Source organism: Giraffa tippelskirchi, chromosome 5 (assembly GCF_054371585.1).
Source record: "Giraffa tippelskirchi isolate mGirTip1 chromosome 5, T2T-mGirTip1v1.2.pri, whole genome shotgun sequence".
NCBI lineage: Eukaryota > Metazoa > Chordata > Mammalia > Artiodactyla > Giraffidae > Giraffa > Giraffa tippelskirchi.
The window spans coordinates 82,441,687-82,465,009 of NC_137279.1; the positions used below are offsets into that span (position 1 = coordinate 82,441,687).

The 23,323-nt window shown below is 43.5% G+C and overlaps 1 protein-coding gene across 4 annotated transcripts; it reads right to left on the reverse strand.

Moving 5' to 3' along the window:
* Window positions 1-1,574: 1,574 nt before the first annotated feature.
* MGST3 (microsomal glutathione S-transferase 3) lies at window positions 1,575-23,205 on the reverse strand. Of its 4 annotated transcripts, none has more exons than XR_014053988.1 (7): window positions 23,125-23,205; window positions 21,241-21,373; window positions 7,351-7,474; window positions 6,177-6,250; window positions 5,301-5,358; window positions 2,603-4,900; window positions 1,575-1,819 (listed from the first exon to the last, which is right to left on the reverse strand). XR_014053988.1 is itself a non-coding variant. In XM_081491353.1 (7 exons), the coding sequence occupies exons 3-7, from the start codon at window positions 7,465-7,467 to the stop codon at window positions 1,683-1,685; spliced, it is 459 nt and encodes a 152-aa protein (XP_081347479.1). In that variant the 5' UTR covers window positions 7,468-7,474; window positions 21,241-21,373; window positions 23,125-23,205; the 3' UTR covers window positions 1,575-1,682. The 4 variants fall into 4 exon arrangements, 2 of the variants coding, with proteins under 2 accessions (XP_081347479.1, XP_081347478.1); XM_081491353.1 differs by having other exon boundaries at window positions 2,603-2,675; XR_014053987.1 differs by lacking the exon at window positions 21,241-21,373.
* Window positions 23,206-23,323: the final 118 nt, after the last annotated feature.

Here is a 23,323-nt window from a genome sequence, read left to right on the forward strand (position 1 = left end):
CTATTGTATTGTTGGAAGAGGGAGTTTGCTATGGCCAGTGCGTTCTCTTGGCAAAACTCTATTAGTGTTTGCCTTGCTTCATTCTGTACTCCAAGGCCAAATTTGCCTGTTACTCCAGGTGTTTCTTGACTTCCTACTTTTGCATTCCAGTCCCCTATAATGAAAAAGACATCTTTTGGGGGTGTTAGCTCTAAAAGCTCTTGTAGGTCTTCATAGAACCGTTCAACTTCAGCTTCTTCAGCGTTACTGGTTGGGGCATAGACTTGGGATTACTGATACTGAATAGTTTGCCTTGGTAACGAATAGAGATCATTCTGTCGCTTTTGAGATTGCATCCAAGTACTGCATTTCAGACTCTTTTTGTTGACTATGACGGCTACTCCATTTCTCCTAAGGGATTCTTGCCCACAGTAGTAGATATAATGGTTGTCTGAGTTAAATTCACCCATTCCAGTCCATCTTAGTTCACAGATTCCTAGAATGCTGACGTTCACTCTTGCCATCTCCTGTTTGACCACTTCCAATTTGCCTTGATTCATGGACCTAACATCCCAGGTTCCTATGCAATATTGCTCTTTACCGATGCAATATTGCATCGGACCTTGCTTCTATCACCAGTCACATCCACAACTAGGTGTTGTTTTTGCTTTGGCTCCATCCCTTCATTGTTTCTGGAGTTATTTCTCCACTGATCTCCCATAGCATACTGGGCACATCCAAGGTTGGGGTGGCGGCTGAGAGGAGCTACCCCACATCCACGGTCAGGGGCGCCGGCGGAGAGTAGCTACCCCACGTTCAAGGTAAGGAGCAGCAGCTGCGCTTTGCTGGAGCAGCCGTGAAGAGATACCCCACGTCCAACATAAGGAAACCCAAGTCAGCTAAAACTGGTTAAGTCTTCTGTATTTTGTTGCTAAGGGTGTCCTCCATTTGTACCTATGCAATCAGATCTTAGCATACAAATGTAGAAAATTAGATTCATCTTTATTAACTTTCATAATCTTAAATTTAGTCTGTCACTTGGTGGCTCAGACTGTAAAGTGTCTGCCTACAATGTGGGAGACCCGGGTTCAATCCCTGGGTCGGGAAGATCTCCTGGAGAAGGAAATGGCAACCCACTCCAGTATTCTTGCCTGAAAAATCCCATGGACGGAGGAACCTGGTAGGCTACAGTCCATGGGGTCGCAAAGAGTAAGACATGACTGAGCAACTTCACTTTCAGTTTTTATGTATTAGAAGCAATCTTCAGTAAAGATTTTTAAAAATCCTATTGTCATTCTATATATTAGCAAGTGACAAGAGAATCTTACATCCCAACTAGCACAAAAAGACTTTCCTTCAAGCCTCAGGTTTTCACTGCCGTAGCATGAATGTGGGGGGGCCTTCCCAGGTGGCTCAGTGGGCATGATTCTGAATATTTTCACAATTAGACATTTTCTCAGCTCACACCTTAAGTAAAGATCCTCTGGCAGGGTAGAAGGGATGCTTAATATCTGAGGCCCCTCACTCATTTAGTAGGAACAGGATACTTATATTTTAAATACAGACTCAAAAATAATTGAATGATAGAGTCAGGGTTAGGTATGAGGCTCACGCCAGCTAAGATTTTATTTAAGAAAAAAAAATGTAACTGAAAATAAAAGTCACTCAAAATGAATGAGAGTTTCAAAAAACCCTATAATTCTTCAATGGCAGCTCTTGCACCCGCCGCTCAAGCCGGTTCTAACCCAACCAAGATGCTGGAAGGCAGAGCACACAGTGGTGCCCATCAGGCCAATGAGGGCGACGAAGCTCAGGGCTCCCCGTTGCCGCTTTCTGGGTTCTAAAAAAAAGAGGAAAAAACAGAAGTTACTGGGGACGCTCCACAGTTACAATGCTGTCAATATTCACCAGCTACTCTATCAAGGCACTTGGGGTTGTACATTAGACCATTTGGTCTTAAGAGGTCAGCCAACTCTTTAGCCTAAGCTGTCAATTGTCAGATACTGCATGTAAAGTTGTGTGTCACAATAGTATTGGACTTTAAAACAAATTATAGGATGATAATTAGGGCACCTTTGCTTCAGGATCTTTGGGAACTTTTTTCCTCTTCCAAAAGGTAAGCACAGCCAGAAGAGTCTCTTCCCCACTTCTCTCTCAGAAACACCATTTACAGTACTGATGAGGAGCAGGAGATCTGGAGTCTGACTGCTTGGGTTTGAATCCTGGCTTTCTAGTTTATACTTAGTAGCTCTGTGACCTGGAGTCTTAATCTTTCTAAGCTTCAGTTTCCTCATCTATATATTAATACTATCTATGTCATGGAATTGTTACAGGGCTCAAGGACATATGCTGAGGTCTTAGAACAGCAACAGACACATTGAAAATGTTCAGTAAAAATGAGCTTTGTTATTAAATACTATTCAAAGGTTAACAAAAGGAAAGAAGATAGCAATCTTTCACCTTGGTTATCAAGTTACTTTGATAGTTACAACTTGGTTATCAAGTTACAGAAAGACAAAGTAAATTAAGTTACTTAGCTTTTTGAAAAGCCTTGCTAAACAGGAAAGTACAGTAGCATAAGATTTTAAATTTGTTTCCTTGGCAGATAACAGTGTGTCCTTACCTCCTGTGTAATAGCCATAAGCATAAAGGACTCGCCCAACAATCCAGGCCAGGCCCAAGCCAGAAACTACACGCTAAAATAAAAGGGCTCTGTTAGTATTTGCATTAAAGAAACAGGCAGATTTTTATTAACATCTAGGATTGATTACATACTTTAATAAAAAGTTAACAATTTCATAGATATGGTAAAATACTCCCTACCAAAGTTAGGGTAGAATGAAATTGTTCTCAGTCAGGAAAATCAAAGCACTGTGATCCTTCTATGAGCTGCTCATAGACCTGAGAGGTGATTGCTGGCTTTCTCCTAGGTAGGTGGGATGGCAGGAACCTCCTGGCTTGCCTTGGAGGAGTCAGTGTGCTAGAGCACAGAGTCACTGTACTCTAGGAGAGGCAGGGCTAGGGGTTGCAGGGTAACCAGGAGAGGAAACCAACGGAAAGGCAGGACTAGGGGAGAGCGCTGTGAACAGTGGCCGGGCATTCCGCTGCTGTGTGCTGCTTCATCTCAGTGAGGTCCCCCTAGAGGGCTCTGAGGGGCTATGCTGCAACCTAACGCGTAAGTGTGGGGCTCTACTAGAAAAAGTCAGAGAGGGTGCTATGTTGTGAACCCCGAATATACAGTCTTGGGAGAGGACAGTCTCCCCATTTCCAACACCCTTCAGAAAACAGAGTAAAAACTCATGTGAGATGGAAAATCCTTCCATTTGGCCGCCCTCCTGGGGTGACAACCCATCTGGTCCAAAGGAAGCCAGAGAGAAGGAGAGAGAGGAGGTGTGAGGAGGTGAGTCACTGTGTGTCACTGTCCTCAAGTATCTTTCCAATTCAGCACTGTCATCAGTGGGGTGAAGTTCCTACTTTAGGATTTTTATTTGTTTGTTCCCATGATTTTAGGGAATGTTAAATATCAGCAGGAGTATGAAACAACTGTAAATAAATACCCAGGCACATATGTCAGTATCTAGAAGGTCTGTAGTCTCCATCAGGTTACTCTGTAAACCCAGGAACTACATTAGGTGCTTGTCCTCAGAGTGATATTAGAGCATTTTTAAAGAACTAAGCACAAGGAACAGGATCCTGGGGTGCGGGAAAGGAACAGGGTTGGGGTGGACACCAGGTAACATCCCATCTAGACAGACCAGCTAATCTGTTTGGACCAGTGAGTCCAGTCACTTGCTAGGATTGGGGCTCTTTAGAGGCATGAGAAAGAAATATCTTCTCCAAGAGAGCAGTAGATGTTACTTTGAAAAAAAAAATAAGACCTCAAAGTTATAAACTATAGATGTGCCATTCTAGCAACTGACAACAAAAGTACAAGGCCATTCAGGTGCAGAGCAGAGGCTTATGGAAGTCTCAGAGCTTGAAATGTGAGGTCCCAGTCCTCTGGTCACAACCCAATGGAGGGGAAATCTGGCCCCTTGAAAGGAAAGTTTCTGTCCAAAGCGAGACCCAAAGGGAAACTAACCAGAGAAACTTGCTTTATTTAGACGAGGTGCAACGCAGACCAAATCTAGGGCTCACAGGGCCATAGCAGCCTACAAGGCCCCGAGGTCCACCCTCACCCCTGTGCTCACCTCCTGCACCACCGAAGCCATGCTGCTCACTGTGCACCAAGCGGACCAGACCAGCTCCTGCTCCAGGGCCTCCCCTGCTCATCTCCTGCCTGGGAGCGTCTGGAGACATGCAGGCATGCGCTCCCTCACCAACCGCCTAAGTGTCACCTTCGCAGCAAGGAGCCTCTCCCAACTGCCCCCCTCAACACTGGTCCCCCCAGCATTCCCTTTCCACCATCCCCGCTTGTGTTTCCTCTGTGAGGTGCACCACTTTCTAACATACTACACGATGCATGAAGCTGAAACTCCAATACTTTGGCCACCTGATGCGAAGAACTGACTCACTGGAAAAGACCCTGATGCTGGGAAAGATTGAAGGCGTGAGGAGAAGGGGATGACAGAGGATGAGAAAGTTGGATGGCATCACCGACTCAATGGACGTGAGTTTGAGTAAACTTCGGGAGTTGGTGATGGACAGGGAGGCCTGGTGTGCTGCAGTCCATGGGGTCGCAAAGAGTCAGACACGACTGAGTGACTGACTTGCACTGACATGATCTATTGCGTTGGCCAAAAAGTCTGTTGGGGATTTTCTGTAAGACATGTGGAAAAATGCAAATGAACTCTTTGGCCAACCCAATACTTGCATTACTTTTTTGTCTGTAACCCCAACTAAGAGTCAGTGCATGAGGCCAGGAGTCTTTGCCTGTTTTGGTCACGGCAGTAACCTCAGGTGTCCAGGAAATTTCTGTTGCCTGAATAAATACAGCAAAGGAAAACTCAATAAACATGAACCTCCTAGGAGCAGACAGTCCTGCGTTCAAATTATGACTTTTTTACTCTAGTTATTTGATCTTGGGAAAGTTATACAGTATTCAAGAGGTTTCTCATCTGTTAAAAAAAAAAACCCAAAAAACAGGAAAAATTCTACCTGCTTTAAGAAACTTTGTAAGAAGTAACAGAATTTAATTCTTTAAAATATATGATGCCTAGACATCAAAGATGTTCATTAAATGTTCATTTCCTCTTCCCTCCCCAAAGTCTCAGTGAATTAAATCTATTAAAAAAAAAAAATCTAATTAGATGCCTCCCTCCTCCACACCCTCCCCCCCCCCCCAGAAAAAAAGACTTGTGCTGTGCGTGCTCAGTACTTACTGGGTGGTAAACACCTCCGACAGCTAGAAAAAATAAGAAGGGAGGGTACACTTCCAACCTGGAATAGATAGAAGAAAACTTTTTTTTAAGAAAAGCACCCTACTTAAGTATGTCCATGTACAACTTAGAACTTTTTACATTCTTACTTGCCAAGTTAGAAATTTGAGAGTAAAAATAATCATTGACTAGAGGCGGAAGGCCAGACCACTAAGATCATCCACCTTCTTTTGCTTTGCTTGGGATTAGAGGTAACTCAGAAGACAGTGAGTCCAAGACCTTAAGGCAAACAAAGTGATGAGGTGAATTAGAGTCAACTTGCTTACAGAGCTCAAAGTCTCTCACCCCCTAGGCTGGGACATTCAGCATCAGTTTAGAGTGGACTTGTTGCAAACACTGCAGAGGAGTACCGTAGCATTAAAGACATGTTGGGGGAGGGATGGAGTGGGAGGTTAGGGTTAGCAGATGTCCGCTATTAGATGCAGAGTGGATAAACAACAAGGTCCTATTGTATAGCACAGGGAACTCTATTCAATAGCCTGTAGAAAATCATCATGGAAGAGAATGTAAAGAAAGAAATGTAGGTATAACTGAATCACTTTGCTGAAAGTAACACAGCAGAAATTAACACAACAAGGTAAATCAACTTCAATTTAAAGAAAGAAATGGAAAGAAAAGGTTATCCAGTCTCTCACCATCCTAACAACTCTTAATTTTGCTTAATATTTATTTTAATCTGTTCATAAACACATTTTATGATACTTTTAATGATTATCCATGACCATCATCCCAATTACTCAGCAAACCAAGGGTTGAGGTGCAGGACAGAAAGCTCCCACTCTGCAGATGTCTCAGGGGCCCAGCAGGGCCCGCACTCACGTGTTCTGATGAGCTCGCTGAATGCAGTTGAAGATGTGCCCGTTTTCAGGGTCGGTGCTGTACATGGTAGGATACTGTTAAAACAAAGTGTGTGTGTCAAGCATAGCATTCAGTGTTGAGAATTAAAATCAGCCTTAAAGATAAGTATCCCAAAGCATCTTCTGTCATAACTTTGGTAGATGATCATTCAATCTCTGCTTAAATACATGCAGTGAGAGAGGTCTCATTCTCAGAGGCAGATTCAATCTGGGTCTATTAATATCCAGAACAGGGACGTATGTCTGTGCCATTCAAGGGGTGGGGGCAGCATGCACCAGATTCAGTGCTTTTGTTGACATTATGCCGTCACTGGTGGCTTTGAGATGCACTACGAGCAGCAACTGGGAAATAGTTTCCTCTCAAGAGTCAATCAGATACCACATCCTTTAAGGTTCCCTTAATGGGGGAACAGAAACTGAGTGTGTGAGAATTTTAATGGATGTGTGCATTAAAAAAAAGAAACTAGACATGAGAACTTTAAAAGGAGTTCTACGTAGGGAGCCTAATTATAATTATTCAACAGAGTAGACATTTAAAATTGCTCACCAGCTCCAGTAATTACCCCTTCTAGATTAGCTGGAATTAAAGGAAGCATCCAGTAGACCTTCCCCCTACGTTTAATGTCCCAGCACGCGATAACCGTGGCATCACGTGCTTCTTTTCTACTTGGGGGACAGGAAAATCACCAGAAGACATCATTTTAAAGTGGCACACCAGAAGACAACTGCAATTTAACCCCCCCCCTTTAAAAAATTTATTTATCTTTGGCCACACCGCAAAGGCTGTGGGATCCTAGTTACCTAACCAACGATTGAACCCAGGCCCTCAGCAGTGAAAGCATGGAGTCCTAACCACTGCACCAGCAGGGAGCTCCCGGTTTAACCTCCTTTAGAAAATAACTCTCTTCCCAGCAAAGAGCTCCAGACAAAAGCACACCTGGTTTTTCTACAGGAGAAACAAAAGTGAAACAAGATCGAAGTGACTCTCTCGCAGGGTCCCGTATTTCTTTCTTTCCTGCCAGACAGGGGCAGAGTTTCTAATAAGAACAGCACTAGCACCTCACCTCTTCCTCCGTGGCTGAAAACAGGTTCTTGCCCCCGACAAGACTATAAGGCACCACTGTGTTCCCACTCACCTCCACTTTGTACTTCTTGCGGGCCTTGGAAACATTGATGGCTAGATGAGTTACCATCAAGAAGCTGGCAGCACCAGTTAGAATCACGAAACCATATTCCTTAGAGAGGACGGCCATCCTGACTCTGCGGGAGAAAGAATACGTTAGGGGCCGCCTGGCGCCGTGGGCCCTGTGCTGCAGGAGGTCTCAGGAGTGCGATGCTCTGTTACCAGCAAGTGTGTCCCTACAGATCAAAAAGAGATGTGAGTGATCTGACGGCTCTAAGAGGTAGTCAGAGACATTAACCACCCAACAGAATCTTTAAAAAAATGACTGAAGTCTGCAAAATATGCACAGAAAAGTTCATGATCACATTCTCCTCTGTGCTGGAGTTCCTTTGATCAACACTGCATTTATGAGATTTATCTAAACCACTGCAGTAGTCATTGCCATAGGATAGTCTGGCCACAACAATTTAAAAAAATTTTTCATAAGGCAAAATGCTAAAAGATTACCAGAAGGAGACAGACAGACAAAAAGGGAAAAACAGAAAGAGAGAGAGAAACAGGGTATAAACCAGTAAGTACACAATGACTCCAGGCTTTTGCTTGTCTGGCGGCATGGGGGACACTCTGAGGGCAGGAACCTCTAGGCCTCCCTTGAGTCCTGAGGCAAGTGCTAGGACAGCAGCAGGAACATCACACTGGAAGGGAAGGGATTATTTTTAGTGCTTCGAAAGCAGAACGGGGCTCTGAGCAGCTCTTGGAGAATCCAAGGTGGGCATCAAATCAGTACTTCAAAACTAACCCCATGACGTGTCCTGGTGCCTGCAATGCCACTTACTTTGAAATGCATCAAAAATGATGATATAAGCTAATATAGCAAAATATTAATTCTAGAACCTGTGTTAGATATACGTATGATAAACGTACAATTCTTTCAACTTTTCTGCATGTTTGAAAAATTTCTTAATGAAATGTTTGGAGGAAAAAAAAGCTCATCTCAGCATTTTTCAGTGTGCAGCAATTTCAGCTCTTTGAGTTCCTGTCCTGCCCCAGGAGGAAAGAAGGAAAGCCAAGGAGAAGGAGAAGAAAACTTGGTGGTTGGGAAGAACCCCTAATAATTTCAAAGTAGTTAGTGCCACCTCCAACCTCTCTGAGCTTTTATCACCAGATGTCCAAAGAGCATAGCAGCACACAGAGAAATAGCTACAATGCTTCCCAAGATCTTAGCTGCTGGCCCACCATGTGCATGAATGCCACAGGCCGATTGCTCCTGTGTGCGTTCTGCCTTCAATTTAGGACTTCCACCCCTGCTAACTGTCTGGCTACAATCTCTCCTGTAAGCCTGGGAGGGTTACCCTGCTCCAAAATGTTTCTAGACATCCTCACTAACAACCCTACAAGACAGTATTCTCCCTATCTTCCAAAGAATGCCCAGAAGTTAAGTAGTGTTCCAAAGGTCTAAAAGAGAAAGTAGCAGAGTTGGGATTCAGATTTAGATTCCTATTAGGTTCCAATGTCCCCTTTCAACTCCACTTGACAATTCAGAGCTGAACTGACACTGGAGTCACAGCATCTTTCTCAGTGTGGAATCTGGGGCCTGTAAACAGCTCAGCTCTTTAAAAGTTTAAGTTTCCCTTACATCTGCAAAATAACATTTGAAAATAAAATCCTAAAATCTGCCCACCCCTCACCATGTTTCACAATAATTTCCATCAGTTTCCCTTGCTATGTTCTTTCTTCACCTGGAGCTGCTCGCTGAGGGGTACCCACCATCCTCTTCTTTGGGACCGGAGACACATTCTGGAAAGGGGCATTCCCATGACTCAGCACCGAAGTCACCACCAGGTCAGCCTCTCCTGGGCCATCATGTGTGGCTGCAGAGAGCAAGGAGTCTCTGGTTGCCCTCCAAGCTCCCCTGCCCTCATTCTCTTCTAGAGTTAGTCATTTTCAGAGTTTAGAAAATCAGCTTGGGGAGAAAGCTTTAGTAGTAGATAGTAAAACAAAAATATGGAATGAATACCAAACACCTCTTTGAAAATTAAAATGAACATGACTACCTGATTGCCCTGGAGTCCAACACATCTAGGCCAAACAGGCTATTGAAAATGAAGCTGTCTCTGACTTTGCCAAAAGCTGTTTAAGAATTATACGGTCAGGCTCAGCTGGTAAAGAATCCACCTGCAATGAGGGAGACCTGGGTTGGATCCCTGGGTTGGGAAGATCCCCTGGAGAAGGGAAAGGCTACCCACTCCAGTATTCTGGTCTAGAGAATTGCATGGACTGTATAGTCCATGGGGTCACAAAGAGCGACTGAACGACTTTTACTTCACTATCTGGTTTAGATCAAAGTTTCCAAGCTGAAAGTCCATTCAGACCTCAGCTTTGGACAGCAGGCTGGGCTCCCTCACAGCTTGGGGTCACCTTGTGACTTTTCAGCATGCTTGTAATCTTCCCCCAAATCCCATAAGTGCCATTTTACAGAAAAGGAAATAGAGGCACAGGTAGCGAGGTGAAGGCAGAGCTAAGACCAGAACAGGCTGTAGAATTTTCCCCCAAATACTCCAACTAGCCCTGGCAAAACATTAGAATTCATGGCCAAGTCACTGGCCTCTGTTTTTCTGGCCTGTAAGGGTTTGGGTAGAAGAAGGTAGGTGGCAGGACAGAGAAGTGCCTTTTGAGCAGATGTTTCTACTGCAGGCAACGAACTTAGAAAGGCAACTGCTCAAAAATCTGCAATTTGGGGCTTCCCTGGTGGTCCACTGGCTAAGACTACATGCTCCCAGTGCAAGGAACCCGGGTTCAATCCCTGGTCAGGGAACTAGATCTCACATACTGCAACTAAGAGTTCTAATGCTGCAACTAAAGATCCTGTATGTCGCAACTAAGACTCAGTGCAGTCAAATAAATAACTAATACATAAATATTTAAGAAAATCTGCAATTAGAAATTAATGTTTACTACTGTGCTCCTCTTCCAAAATATAAATACAGTTTTGGAAGATATGCTCAGGCAGTCACACTCTAATGAAAGTGCGTCTCCTCACACGCTGCTGTGGTGATAGGTACTGGAGGAAAAGGAGTCTGGGTGGGGGCAAGCAGAAGTAGGAGCAAGATCTTTGAAGGGCAGAGAATTTACATTAAGGGGGACCTAGAGTCCAATGCTAAAGTAGGTGGTTTGCAAAAGATGGTATAATGGGTCAGGAAACTGTAAATGTGCCAGGGGCAGGAAGAGAGAGGAGGCCCTCCCCGCAGGAGCTATGGACACACCTGCACGATTGCATGAGCCAAGCCTGTTCGGCCTGCCCAGACACCTCCGTGCAACTTTTACCCAGTGCTGGCACTGCAGCCAGCACTTCCCCGCTGGTGTGATCAGGGCTAGAATAGAGACAGCAGCCAATTGTATCAGCTACTAACCTCCCACGAGGGAGGGACCATGTTTGTCCAGCATCCTCCGTGGCAAGCACAGAGTGTGTGCTTATAGAAAGCTGTAGAACAAATAAGCAAGCTGTAAGTCCAGGTGGCTTTCAAAATGATCCCTCCACTCAGCACAGTGCCTGGTATAAAGTATGTGCCTAACCCATGTCAGTTTCCTTTTTATCCCCCTTAAGGTATCTACTGAAACAATGGAAGCAACTGGATGTATGAATTCCCGGAGAAAGAGTTCAGAGCACAGAGAAAAGCTCTGTCACTATAGCTGATGAAGACACAAATTCCATGGGGATTGAAAATGCTTACGGCTTGTTCTTTAAGAAAAGAATCCATTTAATTCACTTAGGGGTAAAAAAAATCTTAATTTGACGAATCCTACTTTCTGAGAAATCCAGGGCAGAGTTGGACACTCCCAACCTGTCATGGGTTCGGGTGTGTACACTGGGAAAGGGGAGGCACTTCAGCTCACAGTAGCCATGTCCCAGGCAACCCCAAGCCACACCCAAGGCTGGGCTGGCCCGCAGCTAGTAGATAGCTCCCAGGGCACAGAAGCTGATATGTGGAACATAAACCTCTCTTTGACAGGAGCACTCATTTGGACTGCACACCATGGTTTGTTGATTACATACCTGCTCTGTGTCACCAGCAACCCATATATCCACCCAGCAAGATAAGGTTCTTAGGGGTGGGAACTCTGCCCTAGACTTTGCCTTCTACATGGTGACAGACAGACACGTATTGGTCTTTTCGGAACTGAACTTTCATGACCAGCATAGATTACTCTGTAACTATCTTGGTTGTATAATAGCACTTGTTAATTTTCATGCAGTTTTCAAGGTTAGTTACACACCAGCTGTAAAGATTAAAATTTATAATCTGTACAAATAAAAATTTATTTAGTTACTTTGCAGTAGTACATGCTTCTAGGGGACATATAAAACAGAACCATCTGGAGAACAGCCTGAAAGCAGGTAGTATGCTTTATACTGTTCATATTTTTAAATGCTCAATAATTCTACTGGGAATCTCTCCTAGGGTGATAATCAGGAACACAAACAGCTATGGTTCAAAGACATTCACTTCAGCACTGTTTATAACAGCAAAAACAGAAATGGTACAGATGTCCAAACAAAGAGGACTAACTAAATAAATAACATAGCCATATGATAGAACAGAATATAATCATCAAAAATAGTGAAATATTTAGATGGTGAAACAGATTTAAAATAGAGTGTTAGGTTAAAAAAGACAACAAAGTGTATATCTTAGTTTTCTCAATAATAGAAAAAATTAAAGAAGAAAATATCAAAATCATAAGCATAGTTATTTTTAGATGGCTGAATTAGATTTTCCTTTGTACCTTTCTACAATGTCTAAAATGAGCAAATATATGCCAAAAAGTTAAAAAAAAAATGGCCTAACAGAAGACCTAAACAGATATCTCTCCAAAGAAGACATACAGATGGCTAAGAAACACATGGAAAAATGTTCAACATCACTTATTAGAGAAATGCAAATCAAAACTACAGATCAGAATGGCTATGATCAAAAAAATCTACAAATAATAAATGCTAGACAGAATGAGGATAAAAAAGGGAACCCTCTTGTACTATTCATAGGAATGTAAATTGATAAAGTCACTCACTATGGAGAACAGTATGGAGATTTCTTTAAAAACTAGGAATAAAACTACCATATGACCCAGCAATCCCATTATTGGGCACATACTCTAAGAAAACCACAATTCTAAAAGACATGTGCACCCCAGCATTCACTGCAGCACTACAATAGCGAGGACATGGAAGCAACCTGGATGTCCATCAACAGACGAATGGATAAAGAAGCTGTGGTACATATACACAATGGAATATTACTCAGCCATAAGAATGAACAAATCTGAGTCAGTTCTAGTGAGGTAAATGAACCTAGAGTCTGTTATACAGAGTGAAGTGAGTAAGAAAGAGAAAAATATCATATATTAATAAATATATATGGAATCTAGAAAAATGGTACTGATGAATCTGTATGTAGGGCAGCAACAGAGATGCAGACATAGAGAATAGACTTGTGGACTCAGTGGGGGAAGGAGAGGGTGGAATGAATTGGGGAAGTAGCACTAAAACGTAGACATTACCATATGTAAAAGGGACAGCCAGTGGGACTCTGCTGTATGACGCAGGGAGCTCAACCTGGTGCTCTGTGACAACCTAGAGGGGTGGGATGGGGAGGTGGGGAGGTTCAAGATGGAGGGGACATACGTATACCTATAGCTGATTCATGTTGATGTATAGCAGAAACCAACATAACATTGTAAAGCAATTATTTTCCAATTAAAATTAAGTAAATTAAAAAAGAAACAAGCAAAAAAAATGGCCTGACAATAGTTAGTAATTGAGGAGACAGAGGAACAGGCATATGTTATAATGGAGCCAAAGAATCAGACCTGATTTTTAGCTTGAACCCTGTTACTTACTCACTAAGTGCAATACACAGCCTTGCAGGTAGGGGTGCAGTTTTGAAATCAAATTGTCTGGGTTTAGAACCTGGATCTCATACTCCTAGCTGTGTGTCCTCAAGAAAATTACTCAATGTCTTTCAGCAGCCTCAACTTCCTCACCTGTTAACTGGAGATAATCATGTACCTACCACACATCATATAGTAGTTGTAAAGCTAAATAGGGACACTGTTTCTAAATACCTATCAAGCTACCTGCCACATAATAAGTACTCAATAAATGTTATATATCAGGTTACACTGTGTGTGCTAATGTTCCATTAACAGTGTTTGCTCTGATTCAGTGATAAAAGGCGATGTTTGAATATATGATGATAGGCTACATTTAAGAATTTATAATTTTGAATTACCATTTTAAGATAGCAAACATAGCTTATAACTACACACATTCCCTCTTTTTCCAGACTCTTAATAGGCAGCCATGTTATAATAGATTGTCTGACAAGCAGGAGTATTCAGAAGGAAGCAGGCTTCTAGTACAGACTATGGAAATCAGTGAACTCTAGTCATGCAAACCCTCCCTGTAGCCAGACATGCTCACACTGTGTGGGGCTGAGTGTGTGTTCATTTCCTTGTCGGGTTTATTGAGTGCCTACTATGGTGTAAGAGAGAAGATGATAAGCTGGATTTGGCCCCTGCCCTCAGGAAGCTTGTGTTCTATTGGAGGAAGTAGGCAAATAAGAAAACAAATACTCAGTTCCAGATTATTCCTTCGTAGCAATGATCAGAAACCAAGTACAAAAACTCCCCACCAGGGACTTCCCTGGTGGTCCACTGGTTAAGAATCCACCTCCCAATCAATGGGATGTGGGTTTGATCCCTGGTTGGGGAACTAAGATCCCACATGCCAAGGGGCAACTAAGCCCGCACTGCAACAAAAGATGCTACAACTAGGACTGATGCAGCCAAAACAAATGTTTTTAAAAACTCCTCTCAAAAATGAAACTAAATGGGTTGGGGAAGGCAGAAATAGGACAGAAGTGTTTCTATTCTCTCCTCACTTAGTAATTATAGAGGTATTTGCTTCTAGTTAAGTACTTCCTCGGAGAAGGCAATGGCACCCCACTCCAATACTCTTGCCTGGACAATCCCATGGACGGAGGAGCCTGGTAGGCTGCAGTCCATGGGGTCATGAAGAGTCGGACACGACTAAGCGACTTCACTTTCACTTCTCACTTTCATGCATTGGAGAAGGAAATGGCAACCCACTCCAGTGTTCTTGCCTGGAGAATCCCAGGGACGGTGGAGCCTGGTGGGCTGCCGTCTATGGGGTCGCACAGAGTCAGACACGACTGAAGCAACTTAGCAGCAGCAGCAGCAGCAGCAAGTACTTCCTGGCACACTTAAGTCAAAACAGTTGAGAGAACATTAAACTGAAGGTTTAAAAAGAATTAGTTTTTCTTTTTATTTAGAAAATTCTTGTCTCTTATTTAATAGCAGAAATCCTTTTGGGAATGTTTTTATTTCTAGTAGACTTGAATACTGTTTATGATTTGTCTTCTGCCATGGGAAAATCTAAGGAAGCACAGACAGTGAGAATTCTGGAGTTAGACTCATGTTCAGACCCCACCTCTGGGAGCTTGTAAATGTTAATCTCTCCGCCAAATTGGAGAATACTATTTACTTCGCAGGATGGTTTGAGGAGTTAAATGAGATAAGGCAGACTAAGCATCTGGTATGAAGACTTATTAAATGTTGATCCAAACACAAAGACATATTGTACATCCTGGCGAGTATACGTTTCTGTCCATCTATGTGAATACCTCCTAAATAAGGAGGATATCGACCTTTCTACAAATCAGTAATGTGCTCTGACTTAGGAATTAATTCTGATAGTTTGGGATAGATTCAAATTTGGCAAAAGGCTGGTCTATTAGATTCCTGATGTGGACAGCATAATGATAGAAGAAGTTAATTTCCTAGTGTGGACAGTCTGAGTCCAAGAACATTTAATTCATTTATTCAACCACAATATACAAAGTGTCTATTCTATGCCAGGCACTGTTTAGGTGTGGGAATATAGCAGTGGACAAGATGCAGTCCCTGATCTCAACGCACTGACATTCTAATGACAGAAGACTGACAAGGAATATGCAAAGTCAATCTGAGAGAGCAATGACTCTTTTTTTTTTTTGGTGGCTGCATCAGGTCTTAGTTGCATCATGCAGGATCCTTCACTGTGATCCACAGATTCTCTAGTTGTGGCATGCAGGCTTAGTCGCTCCATAGCCTGTGGGATCTTAGTTCCCCAACCAGGAATTGAACCTGCATCGCCTGCATTGCAAAGCAGATTCTTAACCATTGGACCGCCAGGGAAGTGCTCGGCAATGGCTATTATAGAAAACATACAAGGCAGTGGTGAGCAGGGGATGGGTGGAGAGGGGGCTTCTACAGCAGGATCATCTGGGCAAGATCGCTTTTCTGCAGCCAACATCTGCACTGAGACATGAATGTAGAAGAAACAGCCATGCAACACTGAGAAAAAGAACATTCCAATCAGAGGGAAGAGCAAGTGCAAAGGAAGGCTCTGGCTGAGGAAAGGTCTGGACTCCAGTGAATGGTGAGAACAGCTGGAGACAAGGTTAGAGAGTCAGGTCCAGACTATGAGAGGGTCTTTACACATCATGTAACAGTTAATACTTCCTGCTTCTCCCTCAAGGGACTAAGATGAGATGAATAGAAGAAGAAAGCGTATGCAATTGTTAAGTGTTAGCAGAGGAAGCATCACTTTCCAAAGGGAAAGGTGTTTGATTAAGCAAACATGACCATCGTTAACCACGTGAGCCTTGGGGTGGATTCAACTCCAACACATGGAAGGAGTTTTCCAGGTATGAAAACGGAGCAGGAGTAGTACAGACCCTAAATGTAAGGAAGAAAGAATTCTGAAAAGAAGTGGACACCTCTGTGAAGAATCATGAACAGAATATGCTCTTGGCTTTGGTGAGAGGGATGCTGTGACAGCCAGGTTTTAGGGGAATAGTAGAAAGTGGAGCCCATGTGTCGAAGGTCAAGAGACGAGTGGGCTGTAAGGGAACACACCTCAGGCAGCCCTCCCTCCTAAATGCGCTCCTGTTGTCCAATCCCCCAGTAGGGCCTGTGCAAGTCCTACCCCTTCCTGGGCAGCCTTTCTTCCCGACGGACCCTCACCAGCCTTGGGCTCTACCTTTGGATGTTTGCATATTTTGAGACTACCTTAGAAACCAAATTACTCCTATAATAAATATATTTAAACAGCAGCATTTCTGTTTGTAACTTTTTTATTTATCAAAATGTTTATTACTGGCCAAACATAACTTTCTGAGCACATATTAGGTTGGAGGAAAAAAAACTAGGAAGAGTAGTTAAGCAGGTGGGGCACGGGACCAGAGCACAGTGGGCTTCTAGGGGGAGATCAGAAAACACTGGTGCCCTGGTGACTGGTGGGGCCTTGAAGTCTGTGGTGGAAGGAACAGTACTTGGAGCAACAAGTCTTTGGTACAGCCAGTGAGTAGACAGTGGATTTTTAAAAAGCCACGAGGCCCCACTGTAAAGTCTCACTTTGGACTTAAAGTCTCAGCTTGGACTTAAAATGAGGCTGTGTTGTCTCACCCCTAGAAGATTCGCTCTTTTCCAGGGCCTGAGTTAATGGGGTTCATTATGCTAACTGGCTAAGGTGCTCTCCTCCAGGAATGTGACTGACTGATTCTCCTAGAAACACCACCACTCCTGTGCTCATACTTTACTTACTATTTCCTCCGATTCCCGCTTCTGCCACCACTCCCCTTATCTCACTGGGGCAGAGGTTCCTTCAGTTACAAAAGGATTAACCTGAGAACTTCCTGAACTACACTCAGCAGAATACTCCTGGGGTAAAGCTCTCCTTCACTATTTACTCCACTCCCCCTGAGCTGCCAATAGAAATTCCCCAGGCACATCCAGCACTGCACAAATGGAGCAAAGGCAAGCTGGAGCATTTGGGCAACGGTCTCAAGTAATTTATGACTTTTGAGCCATGCAGTTAAAACAACTTATCTTTTACTAAATGAAAATCAATCAAATATTTCAAGGGAGAGAGGACTTCAACTTTCAACTCTCTCTCTGCCCTCAAACAAATAAATAAAAGCCAGAGTGGGCAATGGTAACCCCTACTTCCATTTGCAAGACTGCTCTTCTCCATCAGTACAGCAATTTCTCAACAGTTTTTATTATTATTATTATTGTAAATGCATCAGGAGTGGGACAATGCTAGAGCACTGACAGACTGACTTGTCGCCCTTCCCCAGTATTTCATTAAAATCCTTATTTGGCTGCCTGTGGAATTAATACAATCTTCCTTACATATGGTCGTTTATTTTACATGATATTTTTTCATGAGAATAATACAAGGGTGGTAACTTAAAGGGCTTCATCGGACCATATCAAATGGACTTCTATGAGTACCCAGCACTGGGAGGTGGTTCCAAAAACTCGGAGGTTGTGCCAGAGGTCTACTCAGCCTCTACCCTTTTAATGAAGTAGTTGTCCAGCCTCATTTCTGCCTCCAAATGTATCTACAAAGGAAAAGGCCTCAAAATTATTTCCAGGCAAGACAGCTGAGCCCATATAAAGCTACATAGAGAAAGTTAAGAGCCTGGAGAGAAGTAGCACAAAAGTAATTCCCTATTTCCATGATGGGAGAGGAAAAAAAGAGAGTTTCTTTGGGCCCATCCTACATTTTCAAAATGCCAGTCTGGTAACTTCTATGCTAAACAGATGGTAAAATCTGTTTGAGAGTCAAAGTTTCAAATGGCAGCTAGATTTTAAAAGGAAGACATGGACAGTTAAGAGAAGGAAAGAAAAACTATTCTCTACAATTGCTTTGCATATTCAGTAGACATTTCTCCAAGGTCTAAAAATGAAAAGTCAGTTGAATAGGCAGGCCATCACTTCTCCAGCCTCAATTATTAACTCAAGTGAGGCAAACAGCAGAGGCAGGTCATAAAGTGGGTCTCTCCCAGTTTCTCACATTCTTTAATACCTTATCAACACTGCTAGCAGAACACTCAGAAGGTAGAAGTCAGCTATACGTTAGGGGAATGGAAGAGCTGTCTTTTTAAGAGATAAATGTCCTACAATCCAAATATATTCAATTGAAGATTAAGCAGTCACAGCTTGGAATATAAAATATTCAAGTTCCACATGTCATTTAAAAAAATATTTATCTTTTTTAGCTGTGCTGGGTCTTTGTTCCTGTGCAGGCTTTCCCTAATTGTGGCAAGCCGCGGGCTACTCTATAGTTGCAGTGTATGGACTTCTCATTGCAATGACTTCTCTTGTTGTGGAGCATCAATAGTTACAACATGTGGGCTCAGTCATTGCAGCTCCTGGGCTCCAGAGCTCAGGCTCAGTAGTTGTGGGGCAGTGGGTTTAGTTGCTCTGCAGTCATGTGGGATCCTTCTGGATCAGGGATTGAATACATGTCTTCTGCATTGGCAGGCAGATTCTTTACCATTGGGCCATCAAGGGAGCCTCACATATGTCATTTTAATTCCAATGTTTTGGTGAACTGTCAGTGCTGAGGACAAATGGCTTTATCACTATACTCGTTGGGAGCAGGAGAGGGGCTGGTGAAGGACCAGCTTGATGCTCAAGTCTGAGTGAATGTTTCCTGGTTATGTTGGATGAGCCTGCACTGACAGTTATACTCTGTTAAGGTCAAAGCAAACAGCTTGCTCTCTTCTTCTCTGGAGTCTGACTTCAGCGTGAAAAAACACTAAACACACATGCCTAATTGAATCTACCTTGGGAAGAACTGGTAAGTCAGCTCTTCAGGAATCAAAGAATACTAGATTGTAAGACTGAACAAATCCTGGGTTCCCTTGTTTGTGCAATGATGAATTCTCCCAAACAGATTCTTGACCCAAGAATTCTTGACCCTGTGGGTGAGAGTTCCTTGATGCACTGACCTAGAAGCCTTGAGCCACCATGGACCATCTGGAGCCCAGCCTCCAGGGAGGCGTGATCCCAGGGACAGGCTGCAGAACATATCCCATGGTCTAAGGGCACCAATCTCAGAGGACAGGGGAGAGAACAGGGAGAAGTCATGGGATGCAGAAGAAAATAAAACTCTTATAACAATGCATTCCCCTGATGCTGGGAAAGGCAAAGAGAGAAGAGGGCGGCAGAGGATGAGATGGTTAGATAGAATCACTGACTCAATAGACATGAACTTGAGAAAACTTCAGGAAATAGTGGAGGACAGGGAAACCTGGTGTGCTGCAGTCCTATGGGGTTACAAAGAGTGGAACAGAACTTAGTGACTGAACAACAACAATTCATTCAAGGGAGCTGATTTGATACAATCAATTCAGAACAAACCATTTCATCTAATGGAATGCTCACTTTAACTAAGTCCACACCTACCACCTTCCTCAGTATTGCCTCAAGATGACACCTTGCCCATTTTATCCCCTACTGAATGCTGGGTACCACGTGCAGTGCAGGATTACAATGGTCATCAAGACAGAGAAAGGAGGTCCTGACATTCCAGAAAATGGAGTCCAGAGGAGGAAGACAACTTGGAAGGATCATGAAACACGAGGGGAAGAGACTGAACTAAGGTCTCTGAAGGATGTGATGTGAGATGTGAGAACATGGGTAGAGTAAACAGCAAGTACACAGGCACAGAGAAAGGAAAGGGGTTTACTTGTTTAAGGAAGAAGAAGGAGACCAGTGTTGGTTGGAGGGTAATGATATAGACTAGACGAAGAATGGTAGGAAAAATCAACGATTATTAATAACATTATTATTAGTACATATATTATTTACTATATATCAAACACGGTTCTAAGTAGTTCATCAATATTAACTCATTTAAATCCTCACAGCATCCCTATGATATATTATTACTCCATTTTGCAGATGAGGAAACTGAACATGAAGACGGTTAAGCCATTTGCCCAGGACACACAGCAATCACAGAGAAAGCCTGGATTCACACACAGCCAGGCGGTCTGGCTTGAGCGTCATGCTCCAAACCTATATATCCTTTCTCAACAAGGTTGGGGAGCAAGTTTGACCACACCTAACCTCTTCAGAAACTTTTCTACTTCCCCAGACCCTCTCCTGAGGATAAAATATATTAACAAGAATAGAAAGCTAATAATTAACTCCAAGTCTGTGACTGATTAAAGCCCGAGAGCTTTCTAATTGGAAGAAGAAAAAAACTTGGAAAAGGTCCAAGTTTTTTTTTTTCTTTCTTTTTAATGAGTGTCAGCACTGCAGTATGACAAGAGGAGAGATTATAGAAAATAAAAAAAGCAGCCTCTAATCTTTCAGGTGTACAGGCGTGTAAGGGGCAAAGCTGCACAGAAATTGGCACTTCTTTTTTATATCATGATTCCCGTACAACCTGTCCCTTAATTAGCATTATATAGGAACAGAGGGGCAGAGTGAAACTAAGCTCTAACTTCCTGAAGAGGAACAAAAAAATCTGTAATCAGTCACACTGACACCACTTGGATTTTCCATCACAAGAAATGTGGGTGGACTGTAGTTAATTCTTAGCAGCTGCTGAGTCCCCATAAGTCTCCATTCAGAGTCACTCTGAATGAAGGAATTGCATAGGCGGCAGCTCTTGTCTGAAACAAGAGTCTAACTCTTCAGGTCTGTCTGTACTTAGAATGAAGTTGTGTCATAATCATTCACATTTCTTAGGCTGGAGAAATAAAAAAAGCATATAGATAAAAATAAATTTCTTAGGCTGTTAAATAAAAAAGAGTGAATTAAGGCACCAAAATATTAGATACAAGTTTCAGTTAATGAGTAGGTGGACTCTAGAAAGAACTCAGAGGGTAACAGAGGATTGATGATTCTAAATGCTGAAATCCTTAAAGGTGTTTGCAAATGTATTTGGAAGGTAGTATAACTTCCCCATAAGAAAATAGGTAGACAACATAAGAGACAGGGCAATACAAAAATTCTATTTTACATAGCAGTAACCTACCTGGTAACTTCTGAATTCTTCTTTTTCAAAAGGATGGTATACTCATAAGTAGTATCATAGGTATACTCATAAGTAGTATTAATGAAACCAGTTGCAAAAAACTGTAGCAGTATATTCTTTTAAACAAATATTGCTTTAAAAAAAGAGAAATGGTTCACGATCAATTGTGGTTGGCAAGGCTGTTCTGAATATAGATTCAGAATATTTAAATAGAAATATAGGGAATGTATTTAGATATTGTTATCTGTGCAAGCTGGTACTAAATTACTTTTTGACAGATTGATTTGTCATTCACTTCATTCCAGATTTCTCCATGTAGGTTCAGCTCCTTTACTATCCTCCAGCTTAAGAGATTCCCCTTCACGGACTGCATCTCTGCAGAACCCTAAACTGGCAGGATTAAGTCTAAATAAGGGGTAAGACTGCCCTTCTCCAGTTTTGTTCCTTGTGTATGGAATAAGCCCCCGAAGTGCGGTTTCTATGGTTGGACACAGTACCTCTACCAGTAGCTCTGTTTTATATATAGTAACATCATTTGGGAGTGGGGTGGGGAATGGCTTGACAAAGTTTTCTATTTCTGTAACACTGTGTCAGGAGGGAAGCTTAACAGAATGTCTTCCCTGGCAGAACGTATTTGTTTGGATTTTAGATATAAACGTATTCAACTCAGTTAAATTTAACTCCTGTGAGAATAAACAATTCCTTGACTCGGGTACTATGTGCTCATTACTGAATTGGTTGACCTAAATTAAGCACAGACTGTAATTTTGTCCAGTAACCTTGGGTGCTTCCCAGAAACTGTAGGCTCCACAGATTCCCCAAGGGGTGCCCTTGCTCCAGCTCCCACGAACAGAGAAATCTAACATCTGCGGCAATTCCACTCGACCACGCCCAGGTCTACAGCACCTGCAAAGGGCCACACAACTGCAGAGCAGCTGGGAGTCCTTCCCTCCAGAACACCATTTCTCTGTTAGGGGATTAAAGCCACAAGCCCAAGGCTCTTTTCCTACCTACCCTCTTTGTCTCTGCTTTTCTTTTACCTCCTTTCCCACACTCTGGTCCCCGAAGCTACAATGTAGCGGTAAACTTCGTGGCACTCAAGGAAAGTGTTAGCAGAAGCCAGAAGATCGGGGAATAAACTACCAATCAGCCCCCAGCCCCTTCCACCGCCCTGCAGCTGCCCGACCGCTGGGGCCCTAGGGCTCCCTGCAGCCATATCAGATGAAGGACTCCTCTGAAATCCAAGATAGAATCTAAACGAAGATTCCGCCTCCTCTCTCGCTTTAAGGCGGCGGTAGGAAATGACCCACTCGTAGGTTCCAATACAAACATACGGAAAAACGTTTCTATGAGGTCTGAGGAAAATGAACACAATTCCCTGGGAGGCCCTCCCGGAAACTTCCTAGCAACACATGCACATCCGCAGCTGGCGCAGCGCTCGCAGGCCACTTTAAAAACCTATGTCACCCATCAGGCCTGCACCGCCAGCTGCCCCTGCAGTGCCCTGCGCGCCCATCCTGTGCACCAGAGATGCAGTTGGCAAGGTCGGGTGGGCTCCGGGAGGCAGAAAGAAAGCGCCCGGGGTCCACAAAGCCCAGGGAACAGGGGAGAGAAAAGGAAGTAACTGAGGAAGCGTTGACCTTGAGAATCTCCCTGAGTTTTAGATAGCGAGGCTAGCCAGACTTAGATGCTCCAAATTCACTATATCATGGGGAGGATGGCGGGCAAATTGGATGGAAAGGTAGAAAACTACAATCAAGAAGGGAGCGAGCGAGCGAGCCCCTATTCAGCTAGGGATGGCAGAGATATGGGCAGTGCCCAGCTCAGAAGCTGACGTGCCCCCGAGGCCCACCCTCTTCGCTGCCCACAGGTGCCGAGACTCACCTGGATCACCTTCGTTCGCCTGGTGCAGAACGCAGTGCGCAGCGGAAGTGTAGGTGCGGCGTCCTTGGCCTCTGTCAGAGTGGGGCGTGGCCCGCAGCAGTCCCCGCCCCAACCCCGGGAGCACGAGGCCACACCCCCAAGGCAGGGCTCCGGGTGCCCGAGAGGGACTTCAGAGTACCACCCCCGGTCCCCTGGTTTT